The sequence below is a fragment of the Scleropages formosus genome, chromosome 10 (assembly GCF_900964775.1).
Source record: "Scleropages formosus chromosome 10, fSclFor1.1, whole genome shotgun sequence".
Taxonomy (NCBI): domain Eukaryota; kingdom Metazoa; phylum Chordata; class Actinopteri; order Osteoglossiformes; family Osteoglossidae; genus Scleropages; species Scleropages formosus.
This window is the reverse complement of record NC_041815.1, coordinates 5919849-5946200: the sequence shown is the minus strand read 5'-3', so window position 1 is coordinate 5946200 and position 26352 is coordinate 5919849. Positions and strand designations below refer to the sequence as shown.

Below are 26352 nucleotides of genomic sequence, written 5' to 3'. Positions count from 1 at the left end.
ATGGCAAATCAATGATGTGACTTCTTTTGAAGCAACAGGTAGTGTAATGGTGAGAGCTGTCATGTTGTAGTGAAAGGATGTGAGTTTGAGTCCCTGCTCCTGCTGTAGAACCATTGATCAAGGTACTTACCCTGAATCGACTTAGTAAATTTACCCTGCTGTATATATGGGTAAAGTGTAATCTTTGTAAAAAGTACCTTGGACATAGGTGGCAGCGAAATCGTTGTTAATAATAACACCGAGCAAACTATGGTCTTTGTTTTAATTTGATTAGTGTTATTGAAAATATTTCATTTTGTTCGCATAGCAGATTTAACTTATTTAAAATGTGAATTAAAACTGCATATTGTAGATGCTAACATTGCTAGTGGGGGAGTGCGGTGGTGCAGCGGGTTTGGCCTGGGCTTATTCTCCGGTGGGTCCGGGGTTCGAATCCCGCTCGGGGTGCCTTGCGATGGACTGGCGTCCCGTCCTGGGTATGTCCCCTCCCCCTCCAGCCTTACGCCCTGAGTTGCTGGGTTAGGCTTTGGTTCCCCGCGACCCCGTATGGGACAAGCGGTTTCAGCTGCTGTGTGTGTGTGGAACATTTGCTAGTGCCTCATAACATCGATAAGCTTCACTTTAAAAGAAGTAACTTCATTGCTTGGAGTTTCTTAACCCGAGTTTTTTTTTTGTTAAACATTTTTAAATGAGTTACTTCTACATGACTATTTTTTTGAAGTAACAGTACTTTTTTGCTTTACTGTGTTTAGGTACTCTACCCACCTCTTTTAGGGTGTGTGAATGAATAATGGATTTTCCTTCTCACCATCAGGCTACACCACTTTCATATTTAATACAAAGACTATTTCAATGTGTAGCCTTCAGTGCCCACAAATTGCACTGACTTGTTTCCCTGTTTAAATCCTTCTTTTGTTAAGTGACAGTGTCGCTGCAACACAGTACAGTCGTTGATACTGCAGTTACCATGATGTGGCGGTTATCTCGTGACCTTGCGCGCGCTATTGCTTTATACACAGACACGCGTTGCAAAACACCCTTCAAAGGCGTCAGCTAAATAAAAAGCAATAATGGGCTATTGCTATAATAAACGCATAATCCTTGCATATTGCACAACGAAATTCCACGGTTCGTAGCTCGCATACTCCGCTCACGGCCACAAACTACGCGTATTTCATTTTCTTTTCAAGGTGTTGCGCCGCCACGTCCGCGCGCCACACCAAAGGCCCTTGAGCGTCCTTACGCTGTTTGCGTGAAAGACTTATTAATGACGTCATCCGTACGTGAGGATTCTCTGGCGCCCATTGGCTGAGCGGGATCCTTACGTAAATTACTTGCCGCCGGTGGGAGGAAAGAGAAGTGGCGGTACCTGTCAGCCGTGCTGTATGTGTGGAGCTCCGTGCGAAACTCAGCTTTCCTTCGCGGTACAGTCAGTCACACGGGCTGCTGCTCACTAAATATACACACTCCCGTTTCCTTAAGGTGAGTTTATCTGTTCGGCTCACGCTTTTTTTTAAATTTTTTTTTTAAAAACCGTTTTGCACCTTCCTCCTCTGCGATTACTCACCATTATTAACTTCCTAGTGCAACGCGGTGTTGGACATGATCGTTAACACCACTTTTCTGCTTATGCGTTTATTGAAGTAATTTTAATTTCTGGAATCGATGCTGACAGTCACAACTGCATTCCGATGTTCGTGCATATATTTTGTGCCTCAATAATTTTTTTCCTTTTATAACAAGTTAAAATGTTTTGCTTCTGTTGCCAGCGCTTTAATTTTCCTTTATAATAACGTGCACTGGCTTTACGTGAACATCCCAGATCCTGATCGTTGTCCAGCTGTCTTCCTCCACGGCGCGTTGCCATGGCGACGCATCCTGCGCTCCAGGCCGCCATTGACCTCTCCGCAGGGGCAGCAGGTGGGTCAGCGCAGCATCTCCATGGGCAGCACTGATATTTCTGCTCTTGCTCAAAGATGTTCGCTGTGCTTGCTCAGGTCTTCTCGTGGTTCCGTTAAAATGAACTCTACACACACACACACACAATGTCTGAAACGGCTTGTCCCAAGCCGGAGCCTAACCCAGCAACACAGGGCGCAAGGCTGGAAGGTGAGGGAGACACCCAGGATGGGACACCAGCCCATCGCAAGGCACCCAGGCAGGACTCGAACCCCAGAACCACCAGAGAGCAGGCACGGGCCAAACCCGCTGCGCCACCAACACAACCTGTTTCGTGATAATTAAAGAGATTATACGGGGGAGATCTTTCTGAATCTGCGTGTTGTCTGTCTGGAACCGAGCGCCTTGATCATAGAGTGTCCTGTGAGTGACCGTGAGGCTTCTCCACTCATCCTTTCCTTCCTTGCTCTTCTGTTGCCCTTCCTCTTCTCCTCCGCAGGGGGTGCTGCCTGTGTGTTCAGCGGGCAGCCCTTCGACACAGCCAAGGTGAAGATGCAGACCTTTCCCACCATGTACCGGGGCTTCCTGGACTGCTTTGTCTCCACGTACCGGCAGGAGGGCCTCCGAGGGCTGTACCGGGGCACCTCGCCGGCCCTGCTGGCCAACGTCGCCGAAAACTCCGTGCTCTTCATGAGCTACGGGTTCTGCCAGCATGCGGTGCGCTTTGTGTCCAGGCAGAGTGGCGAGTCTGAACTCAGGTGAGCTGGCCCCTTGCCAGCCTGTGTGATTTGAGACCATCGTTTCCTCCACTGCCCCCTTGTGGACAGTAGTGGAAATCGTAAGTGTCTGGTCTTGAGTGCAGTCAAACCTGGGATCAGGACAGGCTTCTTGCACCAGCTAGCATAACAAATCCAGCAGGTGGTGCCGCGGTCAAAGCAGACACCCTGCACTCTGAGAACCCTGCTTCGAATCCCACCCCTGGCGGCCGTAGCCTTGAACAAGGAACTTACACCGAGCTGATGTAGTAAAACATTACCCAGCCGTATACAGATGTGAACAATAAGTAGCTTATTGTACAAACCTCACATTGTAAGCTGCTTTGGAGCCAAGTGTCAGATAAATGGAAAAAATAATATGTTTAACGAGAACGTGGCGTGGAAGCCGTACGCTTGCTGTTGTGTTTTTGTTGTGCTCGAGAAAACCCGTCCCAAGATCTTCGGTATAAATCAACTAACATCCACAAGAGGTGAAGAGGCTCAACAGCTGTTAGTAAGCTTTACGGCTGGGGCGTGTATACACTGTGCTCTCAGGAAAGGTACAGTGGGCACATTTGTGCATGTGTTGCACTCCTACTTCCTCAGTCTGGTGCTTTGTGGAATTTTTTCCACTGTTTATTTGTTTTAATCTTATAACATATTTATTCATTTAGCTTTTCTCGCCAAAGCGACTTACAATGTTAAGTTATTTACAGTTGGTCTTGTATTTATACAGCTGGGTGATTGTACTGGACCAATTTAGGATAAGTACCCTATTGAAGGGTACTAAGGGGGCACGGTGGCACGGCGGGTTTGGCCGGGTCCTGCTCTCCAGTGGGTCTGGGGTTCGAGTCCCGCTTGGGGTGCCTTGCGATGGACTGAGGTCCCATCCCAGGTGTGTCTCCTCCCCCTCCAGCCTTACGCCCTGTGTTGCCGAGTTAGGCTCCAGCTCGCCACGACTCCACTTGGGACAAGTGGTTTCAGACAGTCTGTGTGTATGAAGGGTACTACAGCCAGAAATGGGAGTCAAACCCATGACCTATGGGTCCATAGGCAGCAGGTCTAACCACTACACTACCAGCTGTTCCTGTTACACCATGGATCTGCTTAGCTCATGCTCTTATACTCAGTTTAGTTTCTTTCTAAATACCACTCTTCAGGACAGGGTGACAACACTGAATGTTTTTTTTTTTTTTTTTTAAACATACAAAGTGACAGTGAAAGACAATAAAAGTTTAACAACCAAGTACGTTTGCATGTACAGGGATTTGATGTGCTGGGCGTTCATTGAGGCACATTAAACAAATCAAAATAGTAACCGAGTATGCGTGAAGTAACAAAGCTTGGAGAAAATAAGTACTACACAAAAAGTACCGTTACTATAGTATAGTTTATAGGATGTGAGGAAAGGAGAGCGAGTGCGGAGAGAAGCCACAGCCTAATGGTCTTGGGTAGCCTGGTCTGGGAGGCATCAGTGTCCAGTGACTGCAGTGATTTACCCAGGAAGATGAGGTAGGAAGGAGAAACAGGTGATGAGTACGATGAACAACAACGGATGACTCTGAAAAACAAGCAGAGACCCGAGAGGAGGGAAGCGCAGTGTGGATTACTAACCTACCTTCACAGCTCATTTAAAGCACCGAGTCTTCATTCTGGTTTCGAACGCTCTCGACAATGGGGCAACTTTCGTACCTTTGCCTCGAGAGCAAAGAGGACAACTTGACGTGCGCCGGTATGGCGGCACATTTGCTGGATAGCGTCGAATCTGAGGTTAAGTCTGTTGGTCGAGGGGTTAAAAAAGAAAAATGCAGCGTTCTGTAACTAACCGCCACACCAGATGTTGTGTGTTCTCTCGTTTGGTAAAGCCTGTTGGACCCGTCTCCTTTTTGCCTTTCCTTTGTGCATCTTGCCTCCTCCTCTCCTTTGTTCCAGCGATCTGCAGAAAGCGTGTGCCGGCTCCATGGCGTCCGTTTTCTCCTCGTTGGTGCTCTGTCCCACGGAGCTGGTCAAGTGCCGACTGCAGGCCATGCGTGAGATGGAGGCGTCGGGCCGAATCGCCAGCGGGCACAAGTGAGGTTTGGCGGGGGGTGGGGGGGACCGGTGGCACCGAGATACACTATCATTCATCGCCCCGGGATGCGTCACCAAAAGGCTTCGCTCCATTTCTTCAGTAACGTGTCCACCGCCCTTTTGTTTTTCCTTCTCTACGGCAACGAGAGAGATGGAGAGGACAACATTTGAAGGGGAATCTTCCATGTTTACCCAGAAAATCAGGCGGACGTAAAAGGTCCTTTTTATGAACACCGAGCCCTAACGTGGACATGTGGACGGCTGCTGCATCCGGGGCCCTTGTTTCTGACTTCTCTTTCGTGTCTCGCGTATCTCGCCCTCTACCGTAAAACTTCCGGTAACGGAGCACAACGCGCTTTATGTAGATAATGAATGACGTGCAAGTACTTCTGGTTTTGGCGCTCTGTTCCATTAGAGAAATCCCTCTCCCCTCTGTCTAACCGCAGAACCGTGTGGTCGGTTGTCAGAACCGTGATGAGGACTAGCGGTCCTCTGGGGTTCTACGAGGGCTTGACCACGACCATCGTGAGAGAGGTTCCTGGGTACTTCTGCTTCTTTGGGGCCTATGAACTCTGCCGCTCCGTATTCGCAGGTTACCTGGGCGCAGCCAAGGACGACATCGGTACCGCACTCGCCGCACATCTCGTCCCATGTGATCTAACCCATCTGCTTTTCTTCTGCTTTAATCGGAAGTTCAGATCACTTTTCTAAATGAGCAGATTTTCAGTTAAAATGTTATTGCGACATACTGCAAGTATCGAAAAGAGGCTCGGATGTAACGCTGCCAGATTAGCGCCGGCCCTGGCTGTGGCCGTAACGCAGGACGAGTCGGGGGTGGGGGGATGTGTCCGGGTTCCCTAACGGCGCTCCTGTCCTCCGCAGGGGTGGTCCCGCTCATGTTCAGCGGGGGCTTTGCGGGCGCCTGCCTCTGGCTGGTCGTGTACCCCATAGACTGCGTCAAGTCGCGCATCCAGGTGCACTCGCTGGCAGGGCGGCAGCAAGGCTTCCTGAGGACCTTCGTGGGGGTGGTTCACACAGAAGGTGCGAGAAGCAGGATCCTAAGTGTTAAAGACACGAGACACGTCCTCTGCACGAGAATTCTGTAGATCGGTATAAAGCGTCAAGGTAATTTTTGGGTTCGTCCATAGGAGTGGCAGCGCTCTATTCCGGCCTCACCCCAACCATGATCCGCACCTTCCCCGCCAACGGGGCCCTCTTCCTGGCCTACGAGCTCAGTCGCAAGATGATGATGGAACACCTAGTCAGTTGACCTGCTCGTCCTCGCCGGCAGCGAAGCACGTTTTTCCACCAGCCTTTTTTTCAACTCCGTTTACAGCGCAAAGCCCACGGCATCAACCGCACCCGAGCGTTCGGAGAGCAGCGCCGCACCTTCCACACTCGTATACCACATGCTTGAATGCATACGGTTGTGGGAAAACAGAACTCGCGGAGACGTCTTACCTAAATGCTTCAGTTCAAAACACTCCAACTTGATGGACCCTATTTTAAACGATATTTTACTATTTGAAGATGCAATATTTTTAAAAACGCAACATTTGATTTTATATCCCTTATGGAGCGAATATTGACTTTGAGTATAAATGTATATGATCGTAGTCTGAATTAGTGTGTCGTTTACCGTATGACTGTTGGAAACCTGTTCAGTAAACGCATGGGACCATTTTTATGCCAGATGGTCATTGAAAGAGAAGAGAATGTGTGTGATGGGGTTTTGATCGGCCTCCACCAGGGGATACAACTTTTTGAAAAGTAGAAAGATGTGTACTGTATTTTGTCGACGTGTAAAAGATACGTCCTATAAGAAGACGCTGTATATCAGGGACCTGTTGAGAGAAATAACATTACAGTAAGAAAAATTGATGCCGCATGGAGAATTCCTCCTCTTGTCACCCTGTGACCGTACATAAGGTAATGCTGTTTAATCTGCTCTTTCTATACAGCGGTGTACAAACGAGGTGTTCTCCGTATTTTCCTTTAGTCGCCTTTGCTGCAAAGACTTTTGCCTCAAGACACCTTAGAATATTATGTTTGGCTATTACATTCAGTCATTTAGCTGATGCTTTTCTCCAAAGTAACTTGTAATGTTGAGGTACTTAATTATTTCCCCATTTATACAGTTGGGTAATTTTGCGGTAAGTACCTTGCTCAAGAGTGCTATAGCGGGAGGTGGGAATCAAACTTGCAACCTTTGGGTCCAAAAGTACCGCAGATCACTACACTACCAGTTGCCTGCTATCAAGCTGCTTATAATTATTTACCCCTTTATAGAGCTAGAACATTTTAAGTGCAGCAGTTTAGGGTTATTGCATTGCTCCCTGGTGCTGTGCGAGGATTGGAACCCAGGTCCTTCTGATTACACTATCCACCGAACGTGTAGCAGTATATTTTGAAATGCATTACACTGACATGTTTAGCTGATGTTTTTCTCCACAGTTACCAACCATTGTTTACATATTTATACAGTTAGATCATTTTTACTGGAGCAATTTTAGGGTAAGTACCTTGCTCAAGGGTTGTACAGCAGTAGGTGGGATTCAAACCCGCAGCCTTCAGATCCAAAGGCAGCAGTTCTACATTTCATAATTAAACTACAGCATGAGAAGTGCTTAAAAGGAGGTCAATATGTGCATCATTGACTACAGCAAAGCCTTTGATTGCATCAACTTTGTTAAAATGTGGAATATCTTCAGTAAAACAGGTACCTGAACACCTGATTGTCCTGAACAGCTTTCACACTGGACAGGACAGCACATTTAAATAAGTTCTCATTACCTTTATAGACCTGTACATCAAACACATTAAAAGAAAAAGTAGATTCAAAATTGTTGGTAGGAACATCTCGCCAATGTGTTGCTGACAGCACACTATAGTCAAAGTGAGTGATAGAGAGAGTGTGTTCCACTGGTCTATACATGAGCGACCCACTGGAAGTACATTTACTCATTTTGTTGACACTTTTCTCCAAAGCAACTTACAATTGTTTATTCATTTATACAGCAGGGTAATTTTAGGGTAAGTACCTTGCTCCACGGTACTACAGTAGGATGTGGGATTTGAAGGCGCGACCTTCAGCTCGAAATAACTCAATAACTCTCACTGCTACACTACCAGTTGTCCCTGTAATGTATCTAGTAGTGTAAGTCACGTTGGTGAATAAGGAGGGCTGATAACACTGCATAGAGTTCATTGGAAGTCGCTTTGGAGAAAAGGGTCTGCTAAATAAATAATGTGAAATAAAGTTTCATCCATCCATTTTCTTGCCCGCTTGTCCTACAAGGGTCATGGTGGCAATAGGGAGAGCAGAGAGGCCCAGACGTTCCTGTCCCTCGCAACTTCCTCCAGCTCAACCCGGGGGGGACCCCAGCCGCTCCCAGGCCAACTGGGAGGTATAATCTCTCCAGCAGGTCCTGCGCCGACCTCAGGGTCTCATCCCAGTTTGTCGTGCCTGGTACACCTCCAAAGGGAGGCGCCCAGGGGGCATCCTTACCAGGCGCCTGAACCACCTCAACTGGCTCCTCTCAATGCGGAGGAGTAGCAGCTCTACTCTGAGTTTCTCCCAGATGGCCAAAGTCTTCACCCTGTCACGGAGAGTGAGTCCCACCATCCTGTGTGGAAAACTCATTTCACCTGCATGTACCTGTGATATTTTTCTTTCAGTTCATGACCATAGGTGAGGGTAGAGATGTAGATCGACCGGTAAATAGAGAGCTTTGCCTTATGTATCAGCTCCCCCTTCACCACCACAGTCTGGTACAGCGACCCCATTACTGCTGCTGATGCTCCCAGTCTGCAGCCAATCTCATGCTCTCTTCTCCCCTCACTCATGAACAAGACCCCAAGACACTTGAACTCCTCCACCTGGGGCAAAAAACTCTCCCCTTACCTGAAGGGGGCATGCCATCCTTTTCCGTTAGAGAACAATGGACTCAGACTTCGAGGTGCTGATCATCATACCAGCCGCTTCATACTTGGTTGCAAACCATTCCAGTACATGCTGGAGACATCCATGTGATGGTGCCAAAAGGACAACATCATCCGCAGAAAGCAGATATCACCTTCCAGCCCCCAGATAGAATGCCCTCCTGACCTCGGCTGCACCTCTATATCCTGTCCATGAAAACCACAAACAAGAGTGGAGACAACGCACAGCCTTTGTAGCGTCCAACACCCACGTTGAACGGGCTTGACTTAAGGCCGAGTATGCAGTCAGCTCTTGCTCCATGTGTACAGGAACCAAATGGCCTGCAGTTGTGGCCCTGACACTCCATAATCCCGAAGCACCTCCCGCAGAATTTCTCAGGGAACACGGTCTTAGGCCTTCTCCATGTCCACAAAACACATGTAGACTGGATCAGCGAACTCCCACGCCCCCTCAATTATCTGTGAGAGGATAAAAAGCTGGTCCACTGTTCTACGGCCAGCAAGGAATCCGCATCGTTCCTCTTCAATCTGAGGTTCGACTATCAGCCGGAGCCTCCTTTCCAGCACCCTGGCATAGACTTCCCCAGGGAGGCTAAGTGTGATACCTGGATAGTTGGGTAGGGCGTAGCCAGAACTTTTTTTCAGGGGTGGCCACGTAAGACTCAATGATATCATTGGGGTGGCCAAAAAAAAAATCACAACTAACTGTGACATGCTGTACTAAAAGCAAGTTCTACAGACAGAAATTCTATAAATTCTACAGAATTTATTTATTACAAATGTACACAAGAAATTACAGTGACAGTACTTAGAAATGTCTGTAAAAACATAATTTGATACGATCCTTATTCTACATTATTTGTACATTTAGATGCTAATGATGCAAATTGGGTTTTGGAAATTATTGTTTTATGTTTGCAGATACAGATTCTGTAACCTACATACCTGGTCTGGTGGGCTGTGTGTTTTAATAATGAGAAACTTATTATTAATTTGAATAGCTACTTACAAAAAATTATATTTACATATAAACTATATCTATAACTATATCTACTACAACTATATCTAGTTGATACCTCTCAACCTCCCGAACCAGTTCTGGCTCCTTCCCCCCCAGTAAGGTCACATTCCATGTGTCAAGAGCCAGTTTCTGCCACGAGGGTCAGTCACGCCACGCGTCACCCTGCCCCCTCCTGCTGCCTAACCCCCAGTTTTGGATCTTGCGGGTGGTGGGCCCACATGCCGCCCCACTCCCCAACGTTACCTTTTCAGGCTGAGCCCGGCCGGGTACGTGGGCTGCCCGGCCAGCAGGCGCACACCTAGGAACGCTTCCCCCAGGCCTGGCTCCAGGGGTAGGTCCCAGTTACCCTATTGTGGGCAGGGTAAATGTTGTAATGTTCCCATTTTTCATGTGGATTTTTGGATTGTGTCAGTCTGAATCTTCATTCCAGACGTGTTCGCCTTGGAAGACTCTACCAGGAGCATACTGCTCCTAATGATATAGCTCTGGAGATCCCTAGATCACGCAAGCCCTTCCGCCACGATAAGGCCCCGATCCAGGAAGGCTGAAATAAAGGTGAAATGTGTGAAAAGTGGAAACCAGTTCTTAAATATGAAGAGACATGGTGTTGGCAGCGAGGACACGGACGTTGCCGACGCCTTTCAGGATCTGTAATAAATAACAAAGGCTCTAGCAGTCATGCCATATGCCGAAGATGAACACTTGATGAAAGTGCAATGAAGCATCTGGAAAGGTCCTCAAATGTCCTGAGGCATCCACAAGAATGAAGATTAGAATTCTTCAAACAATGGTATTTACTGTAATGCCATATGGATGTGAAAATGGGACTTTACATAGGAAATAGAACATGAGAAACAAAGACTGCTTTGAGCTGTAGCGCTGGATGAGACAGTTAAGGACACCATGGACTGCCGGGAAAACAAACAATTGGGTACTGGATGAAATCAGGCCGTAAGTCTCCTTAGAAGCAAGAATGATGCGACAGGTCACCACACTGTAAGATCGGGCACTCTTGAAAAGGCTGTAATGTTTTGGAAAGTTGAACCAGCAACCAGATGGATGGACTCAATCACAGTGACAATGGACTCACCACTTTTAACACCAACGACACAAATGGAGGGCAGAACATTCTGGAAGCACTCCATTAATGGGACATTGACTCGATGGCACTTAACAACCCAGAGGTGCCAAGGATTATGAAACCAACTAAAAAATAAATCTGCCATTCAAACAGTAGTGATGACATGTTCACGTAGCACAATTTGACCAAAAAAAAAATTAAGAGATGACTGTTGTCGTTAAAAATCTTTATATACAGTTAAGATTTGTGCAGAGCATCGTACTCCATGTGTCATTTCACATGTCTTTGAGATATGGTTTTCCATACTGAGATTTGGATAAATGGCAGATGGCTGGCATTAAAATTCAGAGCTACAGTTGGACATTTTTAACTAAAATATCTGAGATGCTTCAAACGTGGCCCATGAGAAAATCCGCTTGCTTAAAATGCAGTATGATTAGTGAGCAGCGCACATCGGCAAAATGATAAAATCTCAGAAACAGGAAATGTTGTGATGGTTTTATTTCTACTCTGTTAATTCCATGAATCATTTGCTCCACTGAGATCAGTTCAAGACATTGCTACTGTCTGGATTCATTACACACAACCGATGTCAGCCCTTTCATGACGCACTGCGTTGCTGAGTGGTGTGGAATGAATAGTCAATACACACACACAGTCCGAAACCGATTGTCCCAAGCGGGGTAGAGGCAACACAGGGCACAAGGCTGGAGGGGGCGGGGACACACCCAGGATGGGATGCCAGTCCGTCGCAAAGCACCCCAAGCGGGACTCGAACCTCAGACCTGCCAGAGAGCAGGACCCAGCCAAACCCCCTGCACCGCCGCACCCCCCCTGCAGCGAATACAAAAAAATGCCTTATGATGCATTCTCAAAATTGTGAATTTTTCACATAAATTATTTGCATCAGCCTTGTCTTGCTGAGGCGCTACCGTCACCGAGCGCCGGTCGAAAAACCTAGAGACAGAAGGGGGGGGGGGGGACTCAGGCTCCACCCGCAGGACAGCTTGAGCAGATTTATAACCCCTGTAGCTCCTCCCCCCTGCACAGATCACCACAGTTCAGGGCTCGAGGAGGCAGAGAGGTGGGATGGTCAACCGAGCTAAAATCCAGGACTGCGCCACTGAAAGCCCAGAAGGTACTAGAGAATTCATTCTTCTCTTATTTATTAACGGGCCTTTAAGCACAAAGCGGTTCTCTTCCATCGCTGGGGACATCGGATTTGTCTTCAGATGAAATCCGGCATAAGTTGGTCAAAACGTATTTCTATCACTGTGAATGTGCAGAATTTAAAACATATTTCTCAGCTTTCAATGTTATACTCGAGTTCTCTCGGGTATGTGGCTGCGGCGAAGTGTTATGGAAAGGGGAGCCTGGTCACCTGAGTAACAGCACAACAGGGCAGAAGAGCTGAAACCCTGTGGCTGGATTGGGAAACCTGAACAGCAAGGTATTGTTCTCCTTCACACGCCATGGTGTCCGTTTGCTCTTTTCCCTGTCAGATGACAGCTCTGCTGGACTCGGTTGCTGTGGCTGGCTTTTGGTCCTCTTCTCATTATTGATCACATTATTGACATTCCCCGTCTCCATATTCATGTGCATAAAGGTGAGTTTTCACATTTGCCTGAGCCATGTGCTAGGACACCATTGCAATTAAATCGGTAACTGCGTGGACTTATTTAACAACCGTTAGCATTGATTGTCTTATCAATAGAATTTCTGAAACTAAATCTAAACTATGCTGTCTGTGTCCTGTCCAACTTAGATTGTTCAGGAGTACGAACGTGCAGTTATTTTCAGACTGGGCCGCATCATTGACAAGAAGGCCAAAGGACCAGGTGCAAAAGCTGCCATTGACTCATAGAGTCAACAATACCAACCCACGGTCATCAGTCACCACGTCTTTCCTACCTTGAGCATCACTGTAGTTGTGAACCATCACTCTTGTGAGCTTCAACATTGTCTCCTCTTTCCCTGCAGGAATCTTCTTTGTGCTTCCATGCACAGACAGTTTTGTTAAAGTGGATTTGAGAACAGTGTCCTTTAATATCCCTCCACAAGAGGTATATTTTTATTTACTCACACAAAGTGAAAAAAAAACTGTTCAGAATCAGAATCAGAACGAGCTTTATTGCCAAGTATGTTCGCACATACAAGGAATTTGTCTTGGTAACAGGAACTACCACAGCACAGACAGAATGAAAGTGACAAGACAGGTGAGAAGATAGAGTATGTGAGCAAGGGATAAAAAATATTTTAAAATATAAAGTACCCAATATACAAAAATAGTCACTAGATACAAATGCAAGGGAGTGTGAGTAAGAGAAATGTGATAAATAGTTATAAATATAAATAGCATTATGTATTGCACGGTTTACTCTCTAGGGGAGAGATTTAGGTGTTCATGAGGTAGATGGCCTGAGGAAAGAAACTTTTCTTATGCTTGGCTGTCCTGGTGCTCAGTGCTCTGTAGCGCCGGCCAGATGGCAAGGGTTCATGAACTACTTATATCCTGCAGCGATGACCCCTTAAAAGAACTCTGTACATTACCTACTTATGTATAATAATGATCAGCACTTAAACATGGACTTGTGCCCCGTGGCAGATACTGACTAAGGATTCGGTGACCGTGTCCGTCGATGGAGTGGTGTACTTCCGGGTGGAGTGCCCTGTCTCCTCCGTAGCCAATGTGTCCAACGCAGATTCCTCCACGCGCCTGCTTGCTCAGACCACCTTGAGGAACGTTCTGGGCACCAAGAACCTGGCCGAGCTGCTGTCAGACCGAGAGGGAATCTCGCACAGCATGCAGGTAAGTGGCAAGGAGAAGAGATGCGGTATGAAGTTCCCCGTGGAATCAGCATGTCTTGGTTTTCCAGAACCTTCTTTGAGTGACAACACTTGAGCAGACTGGGATTAATACACTCACTGTATCACTTAGATGTGAACTGCACAGTTTGTTGACTAAGTTGAGTTCTCCAGGCAACCCTGGATGACGCTACAAACCATTGGGGCATCAAGGTGGAGCGTGTGGAGATCAAGGACGTCAAACTGCCCCAACAGCTTCAGAGAGCCATGGCGGCAGAAGCAGAGGCCAGTCGGGAGGCCCGGGCAAAGGTGGGGTTTGAGGAAAAAGACTGAATCTCCATGCTCTTTCCTACTCTCAGTTAGGAAGTCAGATTAGCAGAGTGAGTCTTTGTCCTCACAGGCTACAGTGTCTTCAAGTTTTTCCAGCTCCCTTTAGACCACTAACAGCTTCAATACTAACAAGGGTGTTTTAGTGGAGTTTGGAGGATAATTAGTTCAGCTGAGCATTAAACAGTCTGGTCAACTGAAATCATGAACGTATTGCGGGCCATACTGAGAAGCACTTGATCATCCCCAGGAAGTACATGCACTTGGGCCAAAGTAAAGGCAACTGTCTCTTTCAAACAATTATTGCAGATATACTCAATTTGCACAGTTTAAGTTCATTACGGTATGCAGCTAAAACTTTAATTCAGATAAAGCTTTTCAATATTCTGATCCGCTAGCAATTACAACAGTTACAGAGTGAAGTTTTAACTCAGTGAAAAATTACAAATGTTTTCACTGAATTAAATCTGCTGTACAAAATGAAATTGTCACTTAGATTAATCACGATAAACACAAAAGAGCAGCATCTGCTCGGTATTTTTTATTGACATGGTTGTGCAAAGCGACTCTCACAGCGTTAGGTTTCTATATTGAGCCACTTCCAGTCGTTCATACATCTGAATAATTTTAATGGAATAATTCAGGGTAAATCCCTTGACCAAGGGTACTACTACAGGAGGAGGGATTCAAACTTGTGTCCTTAGGTTGCAAGGCGACTGCTCTACCTACTATGCTGCCTGGTACCCCAACTGAAATGAATATTTATTTTTTATTTGGCAAATACCTTTACCAAAAGTAATTTTGCACTATTTACCAATGTAAACAACAGTGGTAAGATCTGTATGTGAATATAGAACCTCTACATTACAAATTATTATCCCTTACTGTCACACAACTGAGAGCAATTTAATTAAGAAGAAAATCCAGGCACCAAATAACACTATCCAATTAACCTACAAATGAAAAAGTCCAGTTGGTTCACATGCTCCAACTCCAAGCAATATTAAATCCTGTAGGGTTCATGACTTTCTGTGAACTTGATTTACTCAGTCTAGCTGATCTGATGGTTTTTCAGCTAAGCAGTTTAGAAAATCTGAATACGAGAGCAGAAAGCGTTGGCTTTAGAACAGGTTATCTAACTGGTGTATTACAGTGAGCCAAATGTGTGCTATTGAATAATACTGTAGTGCTAATGTTCACAATGGCATTGTGGTCAGAAAGCACACAGAATGCATAACCTAAATAGCAAATAGTTAGGAAAATATACAACAAGAGAAGAACAACTTACTGTGACAAATTTTTATACTGAAGGTGTAGGTGGGCGTGAAACCAATATACAGTTCAGCTTGAAAGTATGTGAACCTGATAGGGATGGTCAATATTCTTGTGTAAAATATTAGAAAAAGCTCATAAACTGTAAATCTTAAATCTTAGACGTATAAAATGAAAAACATTATAATTTACACAGTGTATTCAATTTACCTACTTGGTTTAACCAGTACAACTTGGGGTTCACTTATTTTTACACCCGCACTGCTTCCGTTTTCCTACTACACACAAGATTTCCTTTAAAGCAACATATGGAACTGGTCGTTACACACCTATTATGTCAGACGAGAAATACTGCTTCTCATTAAATAAACATTTCATGGTAAAACTAAGGGATGCAAATATAATCAGACGTAACCAGACTACTGGTTCCAGAGTGAGGTAGTGTTGTGCCGTAAGGATGAAAGAGACAAAAGTGGGACAAAAAAACTCAAAGCTTTATTATTAAATTAGGAAAATGAGCTCAGCGGATTAAAAAGCTATGTTTAACATTAGATTATTGTAAATGGCGAATACGTTCACAGACTTAGTACTCAACATTTGTCGTAATAGTACCCTGGGTACTGTCGTTCAAGTAAAGAAAGACTAATTCACCACAATTAAATAAAATTAATCTGTTAACTATTTATGGTCTCATTTATGAGGTATGTTGAATTAGCATATTAATTGCCATTGTAATTAACATATTTTAACATACCCTTGCAAATTTTCTTACAGTAGTTAAAGCAAATGCAAAAAAAAAGTTTCAAGAAGAAAATGGTAGAAAAGTACTCATGCTACCGAAATGTCCTGATTCCAAAAATTACTCTGAAAAAAATGTTCTTGAAATTTTAGCAGTGGCGTAAATTGAACTCATTAATACCTACAATTGGGGGTGCGGTGGCGCAGTGGGTTGGACCACAGTCCTCCTCTCCAGTGGGTCTGGGGTTCGAGTCCCGCTTGGGGTGCCTTGCGACGGACTGGCGTCCCGTCCTGGGTGTGTCCCCTCCCCCTCCGGCCTTACGCCCTGTGTTACCGGGTTGGGCTCCGGTTCCCTGTGACCCTGTATGGGACAAGCAGTTCTGAAATACCTACAATTAAATACAGCACATTTGCTTTTTGTAAATTAAATATATTGTAGCATGCAGCACTCTGGGTTCGAATGAGGCAAAGAAAGACGTACGGATACCGTTCATTATGAACGTTTATTGGAACACCGACACACGGCGAGAGGTATCAACATGTACCAATGGAAATAATTGTCTCAGTCTGAGGTCCCCTCTACCCAGCCTTACATACTCCCCACCAGACTCTCAACCCCTTCTAATTTCTGTCAGTCCCCACAATGGTTGGACGGCTATTTACCATTTTTCCCACAATCCCCCTTGTCCCAACTATTTACAATAACCATCTGTTCCCGCTTAAATGTGATACTTCAGTAATGCGAATTGTTACAACATAACAACCTACTACAGACTCTAAAGGGATTTCCTCACCAGGATTTACATCTAAAACACTGGAAACAGGCCTGTTCAACAGCTTCTCCCATTACTGTCTCTTCCTGTAGGTGATCGCTGCAGAGGGAGAGATGAACGCATCACGGGCACTGAAGGAGGCCTCGCTGATCATCTCAGAGTCCCCCGCTGCTCTGCAGCTGCGCTACCTGCAGACACTAAGCCACATTGCGGCAGAGAATAACTCCACTGTCATCTTCCCGCTACCCATAGAGCTCCTGCAGCAGTTCTTGCAAAGGAAGTGACCCCTTGATTCATTACTGCTTTATCCAAGGATTTTACACAACATAAACAGTGTATGAACGAAGGGGCTTCTTCTCAAGTTAGTGGTAAAAGTTATTTTAGATGTTCGAAATAAGAGCAGCAGTGCATCCGGTGTAAGAAGTGTGGGAGTAGCCGGAAAGAGTGCGAAAGAGTTAGTTGACCAAGAGCCTCACTGAGGTTCTACAAGGTGACTGAAGGTCAGCTCTTGAATTTTACCTTTCAGAGGCTGCGGCTTGACACAGCTCGGTTGGAATTTACACTGTAATCATTCTACGGAACTGGGAGAAGATTTTCTTGAAATGTAGCTTTTTTATTGTACACAAACTAAGTTTCAAATAAAAATTTAGAAAGGTCAGTTTTGAAAGACAGTATGATGCATGTAGTAAACCACTCAACAGAGTTAGATGGCACCATACGTATTCTATATTCAGTATTTCAAAATATATCTCATTGAAAAACCTTTTGCCCTCTTATAATACGGTAACAGGACGTGAACTTGACTGGAACACTAAGGATATGATTATCCAACGCAGCACTGAAAATTTAACTTCTCATATGCTGCCGAAAATACAAAAATGTTTTTTTTTCCACAGCATATAAACTTATAAATGTGCAGACACTGCCTTCGGGTAACAGTGTTACTTGACTATTTTCTATCCAACATTGTACGGTGGGAGGACAGCCCTATTCCCCGATTCCACCTGCAGAGCTCACTGTGTACGATGTCACCTGTCAAAAGAACAGGACAACTTGCCTTCACAAGCAGAAGACATAGCATGTGTGACGTAAACATTTGAACAGATGGCCGCATTTTCTTAATATTTACAAATAATGGTTTGTACTATACAGCATCACACACTGAAGGTGTTGCTATGCAACGGGGAGATGCAAATTCCACTACTGAGATTTTTAGACACACGGTTGTGATAAATAACCAGTGGTTGGCAGTGAAATTCAAACGTGCAATTTGAAGTGAAATTTCTAGGAAAATTCATGACTCGTGACAAAAACCATTTGTTTGAACGTCTTTCATGTGCTGGACGGTTAGTGTGCTGTACAACAGCAGCATAATAAAATCACAGGAGCGGAAGATCCTGTTTTTGTTCTGTTCTCCTCAGTGAATCATTTTCGTTAATGACATTAGTTTAATACATTACTACTGTTTGGATTAGTTGCAAAGAACTCATCTCCTCACATGATAGCTTATGTTTCGTTGTTAATAGCACAGGTGTACCCTGTTTCCCCATGATAACCCGAAATCCTATTAAGGATTGAACACACAGAAGGTAATAAATCCACTGGCAAAATACACATCAACATATAAAATCACTACATGACAAATATTAAGTACAAATATTTCACACAGAGGGGGTGCGGTGGCGCAGTGGGTTGGACCACAGTCCTGCTGTCCGGTAGGTCTGGGGTTCGAGTCCCGCTTGGGGTACCTTGCGACGGACTGGCGTCCCGTCCTGGGTGTGTCCCCTCCCCCTCTGGCCTTACGCCCTGTGTTGCCGGGTAGGCTCCGGTTCCCCGTGACCCCATATGGGACAAGCGGCTCTGAAAATGTGTGTGTGTGTGTGTATTTCACACAGACCAGGGGGTGGGGTGGCACAGTGGGTTTGACCGGGTCCTGCTCTCCAGTGGGTCTGGGGTTCAAGTCTCGTTTGGGGTGCCTTGTGATAGACTGGCGTCCCATCCTAGGTGTTCCCACTCCAGCCTTATGCCCTGTGTTGCTGGGTTAGGCTCCGGTTTGCCGCGACCCCACTTGGGACAAGCGGTTTCAGACAGTGTGTGTGTGTATTTCACACAGACAGTTTGACACCACTGGACTGATTTGTTAAACACACAATGACAGAAGAGGCGGAGACTCAGGCTCCACCCACTGCACACCTGGGGACAGGTAACAACCTTCCTCCCATACAGTTCACAATTAGCTCTTGTGTAAAAAGAGCAGTAGGATAATGAGCAGGGTTTAATCCCAAACCAGTACCACCTAACATCTTAGAAAGTAAGAATTTTTTTTTTTTTAAAGTTTTAAATGGGATTTTAAGGATAAAGCTGCTTTCTTCTACCAAGAGGTGTCTGTAAGTGGAGAGTCATTTTCCTATGAAGAAGTGTAGCATTACTCAGTAAAGAAAAAGCAGAGTTATTGTAAATTTGTGGTATCTAAGACATGTTTTTTAGTGTTTCTTATATTTGAGGGTGTTTGGGGGAAGCACACGAGTGGGGAGTACTCGCCTAGGTTAACATCAATGGTTTGAGTTTTGTTGTCACCTCCATATGCTGATGTGGTGTATTGGTTGGTTGTTGGTGGTTGGGGTGGGTTTGTTGTGGGTGGAGTCGCTGGGATGGCACTGTGGGCATGGAGGGGGGTGGGTCTGGGACGCCAGATCTCGCCGTTGAGCCTTCTGGAGGTGTCGTGGGCTCAATTCAATGAAACATCAATGAAGGAAGGTGCCCACTTGACAACCCCAACGAAGTGCACGCGGTGGCTCCCGGCAAGGAGGATGGTGTTTGCCCATGATGTGGGCTGATTTTGTTTGTGAAGGGAATTGTTTGGTGGGGTTTCGGGAGGGATGGAATATTGTGGCGTGGTTGGTTTGTGTCTAGCCCCCCTTGATTTTGGCACGAGGGGTTGAACATCTTTCCCTGTGTATTATTGTATGAGTTCTCTTGGGTATGTGGCTGCAGTGAAGTATTATGGAAAGGGGAGCCTGGTCACCTGAGTAACAGCACAACAGGGCAGAAGAGCTGAAACCCTGTGGCTGGATTGGGAAACCTGAAACTTCAGTATCCAAGGTTTTGTATTTTCGTGCGATTGGACTGAATTAATCACACGTCCGCTTTTCCATACCACCTCGCACTCTCACATGACAGCAAGGTATTGTTCTCCTTCACACGCCATGGTGTCCGTTTGCTCTTTTCCCTGTCAGATGACAGCTCTGCTGGACTCGGTTGTTGTGGCTGGCTTTTGGTCCTCTTCTCATTATTGATCACATTATTGACATTGCCCATCTCCATATTCATGTGAATAATTTATCATTTTCAAGAAAATGACCTGAAATCACACACATGCATGCACAAAATGTTGAGCATCCCTGGTGAAATTAAATGTTTTGCTGATTTGCCAAGTGAAAATGTTTACAGATCCTTGGGAACAAAGTAAAACATAAAATTTTTCTGCAAATAATAATGCAGTTACAGTTTATTCAAAGAATTTAACAGTAATAGAAAAATAAGGTGCAAAAGTTTTGACACCCTGTTTGTCAGTTCTCAGTAACACCTCCTTTGGCAGAAATCACAGCCTCCAAACATTTCTTGTAGCCAGGTAACAGTTTTTCCATTCATACTTAGGAGCTTTGCCCCAATCTTCCTTAGATAATGCGTTTAGCTCAGAAGTGTTCTTAACTTGTCCTCCATTCACAGCATGTTTGAGATTTTAAACATTCAAGTCTAGGCACTATGAAGGCCATTCCAAACCTTAATGTTCTATATCTTGAAGTAGATCATAGTTGATTTGGGTTATTGTTTTTGATCAATGTCTCATAATATCTAACCTAATAAAAATCAGAAGAAAGCATGAAATATCACTGGGGGCCAAAACTTTTACAAATGACTGAAGAAATTATTGATGATTTTGAGAGATGTTGAGATTCTACTTTCTGTATCCCATTCCACTTAGATTGTTCAGGAGTACGAACGTGCAGTTATTTTCAGACTGGGCCGCATCATTGACAAGAAGGCCAAAGGACCAGGTGCAAAAGCTGCCATTGACTCATAGAGTCAACAATACCAACCCACGGTCACCAGTCACCATGTCTTTTCTGCCTTGAGCATCACTATAGTTCTGGACCGTCACTCTGCGGAGCTTCAACATTGTCTCCTTTTTCCCTGCAGGAATCTTCTTTGTGCTTCCATGCACAGACAATTTTCTTAAAGTGGATTTGAGAACAGTGTCCTTTAATATCCCTCCACAAGAGGTATATTTTTATTTACTCACACAAAGTGAAAAAAAACTGTTCATGAACTACTTATATCCTGCAGCGTTGTGCCCCATGGCAGATACTGACCATCGCCGGTGATCGTGTCCATCGATGGAGTAGTGCACTTCTGGGTGAAGTGCCCTGTCTCCTCCAGAGACAATGTATCTAATGTAGATTCCTCCACCCACCTGCTTGCTCAGATCACCTTGAGGAACGTTCTGGGCACCAAGAACCTGGCCGAGCTGCTGTCCCATTGGGAGTCAATGTTGCACAGCATGCAGGTAAGCGGCAAGGAGAAGAGATGCAGTATGAAGTTCCCCGTGGAATCAGCACTTCTCAGTTTTCCAGAACTTTCTTTGAGTGACAACACTTGAGCAGACTGGGATTAATACACTCACTGTATCATTTAGAGATGAACTGCACAGTTTGTTGACTAAGTTGAGTTCTCCAGGCAACGCTGGAGGATGCTACAGACCATTGGGACATCAAGGTGGAGCGTGTGGAGATCAAGGATGTCAAACTGCCCCGACAGCTTCAGAGAGCCCAGTTGGGAGGCCCGGGCAAAGTTGGGGTTTGAGGGAAAACACCAAAGCTTCATGCTCTTTCCTCCTCTCAGCTAGGAAGTCAGATTATAATTTGATTACCAATAAGATAACAAATATTGCATGTTTTTAATGGAATGTACTGGTCAACAGGCAGCATTGAATAGATGTTCATAACTTTTGAAATCAATCATTGAATTAGTTTTACTTGTAATGTAGTTGACGGGTAGAAAAATTGTATTGGTACCAATTCATTTAGCTGTTGCTTTTCTGCAACACAGCTTGCAATGTTTGCAATTACAAGAATTTTTGTATGTTACAGTTACTTACCAATTTATACAGATGGGTAATTTTAACTGTGCCTTGGTCAAGGATACTACAGAGAAGTGACTATTCAAACCTTTGCCCTTTGATTGCAATGTGAAAGATGTTAACACAGAGGAAATCACTGTGCTTTAAAAAAACATCGTTGCCCAAGCCAAAATTGCTAAAGACCAACTGGAGGTTCCACAGCACTGCTGGAACAATGTTCTGCAGATAGATGAGACAAAATTTGACCTTTTGCTCTGTTTGGAGAAAACAAAAAACACTGAAACCTCATCGCAGCTGAGAGCATGGAAGAAGGAATGTAATGGTGTGGGGCTGCTTTGTGATCTCAAGGCCTGAATGACTTGAAATCAATGAAAACCAGTCTGAAACTCGTACCAGTCTGTATCAGGAAATTCTACAGCAGAAAGTCAGGGCATCTGTGATCTTAAATTCAAAAGAAGTTGGGTTATGCAACGTGCCAAAGACTCAAAACACACAAAAAAATCAACAGAGTGGCTGAAATAAAGAAATTCTGTATTTTAGAATTTCCAAGTCAGTTTTCATCTTTTGAAATGCTGTGGTATGATCTAAAGTAGGCTGTTCAAGCAAGACATCCCAGAAATATACATGAACTGAAACAGTTTTTTTATAGAAGAATAAGCCAAAATACCTCCTAACTACTGTGCGGGTATCGGCAGCTACAAAAAGCATTTGGTTGAAGTTATTGCCAATAAAGGAGCTTCTACTAGCTTCTAAATATAAGGATTTACATGGTATGGAGGCTTGGATGGTGTCCAGAAGAAAATTAACCTCTTCTAAGTCTGAAGTCTTTTTCCTCTCCCAGAAAAGAATGGGTTACTCTTTCCAGGTGAGGGGGGGAATAACTGCTCCTAGTGGAAGAATTAAAATATCTCAGGGACTTGTTCTTGAGCGATGGAAGAGACAGGAGGGAGATTGAAAGCTGGATCGGTCTGTGTCAGCAGTTTTATTGGAACTCAACTGACAATTTGGGAAAGCCTTGGAGTAGAATCGCTGCTCCTCTGGATCGAAAGGAGTCAGATGCCATGAGTTAGGCATGTTGTAAGAATGCCCCTAGTCAGCACTCACTAGATTTATTCCTGGGCCAGACCCAGGACATGCTAAAGAGATTATATCTCATGGTTGGCACGGGAATGCCTGAGGATTCCCCAAGAGGAGCTGGAGACTATAGCTGGAGGAAGGAAGGTTTGGGGATGCCTGGTAAATGACTGCACTGAAACTTTTTCAATAAATAACCTTCACTGTTTAAACCAAACAGTTTCTTCTGGTTGGGTGGCTGGGTCTCTTACACTTTTGCCTGCAACAGGAAGTTACCAAATGGGGTTGATTTCACCAAATGAAATAAGCACATTACGAAAGGAATGGGTGTGTATATGTAGGACAGACTGCTTCACTGGAATTATAGTATACTTTACTGGGAGACAAGTTTGCTCTGTGTGGCAGACATGCCCATTAGCAGCACGAGGGCCCCTCAGAGGACAGTCTTGGTTCCCTTCCTGTTCACCTTGTAGACCTCAGACTTTAGGTACAACACAGAGTCATGCCATCAGCAGAAGCTGTCAAACAGAAAAAGTTGGATGTTTGATTCCTAGGTGCACTCAGAGTTAAGCACTGTTTCTTTCACTGACCCTTCAATGCCAACCGAGGTGCCATCATTCCACTCCAAAGACATGCTGTTGAGGTTCACCCATAGTGTGTGAGTGACAGAGAGAGTGTGTTCCACTGATGTATGGATGAGTGATCCAGTGTAAGTAGTGTATCAAGCAGTGTAAGTCACCACGGTGAATAAGGTGTGTGGGCTGATAACACTACATAGAGTTCACTGGAAGTTGCTTTGGAGAAAAGCGTGTGCGAAATAAACAAATGCTAAAATCATCAGCACGGCAAAAGTTGGGAAAAAGGGGTTAGTTACCGAGGTATCAAAGTAATGATGTGACCTACCAATCTTGCCTCTAACAAATTCAGTGCATCAGGAATGGGCAGAAGGATGAGAACAAATGACTGGTGAAGGAATTTGATGAGATGTGCAAATAGAACCAACTGCAGCTTAGCACTCAACGAAGCTTAAGAGATGGTGGAAGATATCAGAAGGTCCAAGGGCTCACTGTGTTCAGTGATGGAGAAGAAGTGAAGGTGGAGGGGAAGTATAAGTACCTGGAATGCACTTGGACTGAAGGCTGAAGTAAACCGCAGCAACCCTGAAGGTCGGAACAAGAACGGCTAGAATGTCCGTTACTTTCTGAGGAGGCTGAGGTCTTTTGGAGTGAGCAGGTCACTCTAGCAGGTATCGCACAAATGCACGTTCTTATTACTATTGTAAGTTTGCTGTTAAATGTTATTGATGAAAAAAATTTGAGTAGATCGTTTTGAAGCACTATTTAATGTTTGAACCTAGTCGACACACATTGGGAACTGTACATTCATTGTTCACAATTTAACTGATAATGCAGACTATTGTTTCAGCAGTATATTATTTAAAAATTAAACATTGCAAACAAGGTACCAAGACGACATGCTTGAATATTAAAGTATTCTGAAAGAAACGAAAAACAATCGTAAATACACTCAAAGATGCTAAAACAATTTTTAGAAACATGTTGCAGATTAATTTCCTTTTAGCCCACAAGTTTTACACAGACCTAAAGGTAATTTTCTACAGTACAGCAGGCATTCAACTGTTGGGTAAACAAATAGTTATGTCCACAGGACACAGTGACTGCGAGCAGTTTAACATCCTAGTTCCCAGCACCTTTTAGTTTTGATAATAATGTTATTATAATTATTATAATTATTGTGCCCTTTTCCACGCAGTAATGCATCCAGCGTAAGAAGTATGGTGAATTTGACAAAAAAATATGAAATGACAGCAAGTCAAATACTGAAATCATTCAAGTTTCACGGTACAATATGTGTCCTATAATTACATATTAATTCAGGATTGATTCAAAATACTACTGGTTGAAAGTCAGTCTCCTGTTACTACAAACATGGTAAAAGAATGAGAACCTGACACACCTGGGTGGGAATTATCCAGTGCAGCATTTAAATTCATTAAAAAAAAAAAAAAAAAAACAACTGATTTTCAAGGCATTTATACTCATATAAATACCTGTCTGGATATTTGCCTGCAGGTTTTTCTAAACTCTTGTAACGTACAGAAATATAACGGTGTGACTTGACTTGTTTCTTCTGCATTGCACTGTGGGAGGGGAGCCCTAGTCACCTGATTGCACCCGCAGTCCTGTGCCGTAGGTACCCAGCCCTAACATACCAACCCAACATACAATTCAATTCAGTCAACTTTGCCTACTTGAGCCAAGTTACATCACTTGGAGCTGAAAGGCCCCAAAGGGAAATGCCGTCTGTTATGTTCCACAGCTCGAATGTGTAAGTACCAGACTTTACAGTAAACCGTACAGAGTAAATCATATGACCACCAGCTAAAAGATCAGAACCCATGAACTCTACAGCACAGTGACACTACATAACTTGTTGAAACAATGTCCTTACACTCCTTGTAACACATTTTTCCTTTCACTGTGCACCAGGATGCAGCGTCCTGACAGAGAGATTTACCGTAACCCAAGTCTTCCATCTCTCAGCATGGGACAGCAAAGTAAACCCTTTGTGCTAAAAGCCCATAAAGGCCTGGTACCGTTACGTAAAAGAGGATAACAATAACTGGCTATTGATAAAAGCTGGAAGACTTACAAAATGTATTTCATTTAGCAAGGACATGGTCTCACTAACTAATGTCCTAGCTGATAAGTACATTGTCGCCATTGACAAGCACTGATAACTGGTAACCCCAGGTAATAGAATGGCTCTCTGAACACCAAAGCCAGGTGAGGTAATAGAACAGGAGGTTTAGAGGGCGAGGGGACCAGAGAGGGTCTGGAGTAGGTAGTCAGAGATGAGCATTGGGTCAGAACTCCCAGGCCAAAATGTCCTTTGTCAGAAGGCCCCAAATGAAAAATCAGTGATATACCCCAGGCATTCTGATATCTAATACTATGTTTTTGGTGTCTAGTACGAGTTAAGGTTTTATTTAAAACAAGTTACAGTACCCAAGGTTCCCAGAAGTTACCAGAACTCCATTCCAACACATACTCCGTTTCCCAAACGGAAACTAAAATTTTGAAACAATCGCAGAAATAAGCGGTGCGTAGACGACTCTCTTGACAGTTTTTTGCTCGGTAATGATCGTAGTATGGCTGTGATCATGTCTGAAAGTTTGCAAAGACATTCAAATTCCCAGTGCGCATCTTGGATGTGGCCATGAGAACAGAGACATCACAGATGTTCACAGCAACTAAATAATGCTCCAGTGGTACCGAGGAGGTTTGGTTTTGCCATACCACTAAATACAGAACATGGGAATGGAACAGTGTGATCGAACACTGATGTACTTTGTACATTCGGATTGGTTCTGGTTTAAGGTTTGTCATTTCAGAAAAGCACTGGAACACGAGCACTTGTGCTTTAACAGCTAT

At 44.5% G+C, this 26352-nt stretch overlaps 2 protein-coding genes and 1 pseudogene across 2 annotated transcripts; all 3 read left to right on the top strand.

The window, feature by feature from the left end:
• The first annotated feature begins 1362 nt into the window (after window positions 1-1362).
• slc25a15a (solute carrier family 25 member 15a) lies at window positions 1363-6501 on the top strand. Its single transcript, XM_018764164.1, has 7 exons — window positions 1363-1482; window positions 1770-1920; window positions 2399-2657; window positions 4587-4724; window positions 5171-5346; window positions 5607-5765; window positions 5873-6501. Exons 2-7 carry the CDS (start codon window positions 1866-1868, stop codon window positions 5992-5994), a joined length of 909 nt encoding a protein of 302 aa, XP_018619680.1. The 5' UTR covers window positions 1363-1482; window positions 1770-1865; the 3' UTR covers window positions 5995-6501.
• Window positions 6502-11809: 5308 nt separating this feature from the next.
• On the top strand, window positions 11810-17863 carry LOC108941482 (erythrocyte band 7 integral membrane protein-like). The gene is made up of 7 exons (XM_018764178.2): window positions 11810-11906; window positions 12271-12374; window positions 12534-12606; window positions 12749-12831; window positions 13374-13577; window positions 13748-13882; window positions 16776-17863. The coding sequence occupies exons 1-7, from the start codon at window positions 11858-11860 to the stop codon at window positions 16965-16967; spliced, it is 840 nt and encodes a 279-aa protein (XP_018619694.2). The 5' UTR covers window positions 11810-11857; the 3' UTR covers window positions 16968-17863.
• Window positions 17864-19665: 1802 nt separating this feature from the next.
• LOC108941215 (erythrocyte band 7 integral membrane protein-like) lies at window positions 19666-21546 on the top strand (annotated as a pseudogene).
• The last annotated feature ends 4806 nt before the right edge of the window (window positions 21547-26352 follow it).

Bases quoted from the DNA above. Each gene is read 5' to 3' on its own strand.
- slc25a15a (XM_018764164.1), top strand. From the start codon at position 1,866: ATGGCGACGCATCCTGCGCTCCAGGCCGCCATTGACCTCTCCGCAGGG. The intron at 1,921-2,398 runs GTGGGTCAGCGC...TCTCCTCCGCAG, and splicing joins CCTCTCCGCAGGGGCAGCAG to GGGGTGCTGCCTGTGTGTTC. The intron at 5,766-5,872 runs GTGCGAGAAGCA...GTTCGTCCATAG, and splicing joins GGGGGTGGTTCACACAGAAG to GAGTGGCAGCGCTCTATTCC.
- LOC108941482 (XM_018764178.2), top strand. From the start codon at position 11,858: ATGGTCAACCGAGCTAAAATCCAGGACTGCGCCACTGAAAGCCCAGAA. The intron at 12,832-13,373 runs GTATATTTTTAT...GCCCCGTGGCAG, and splicing joins TTAATATCCCTCCACAAGAG to ATACTGACTAAGGATTCGGT. The intron at 13,883-16,775 runs GTGGGGTTTGAG...CTCTTCCTGTAG, and splicing joins GTCGGGAGGCCCGGGCAAAG to GTGATCGCTGCAGAGGGAGA.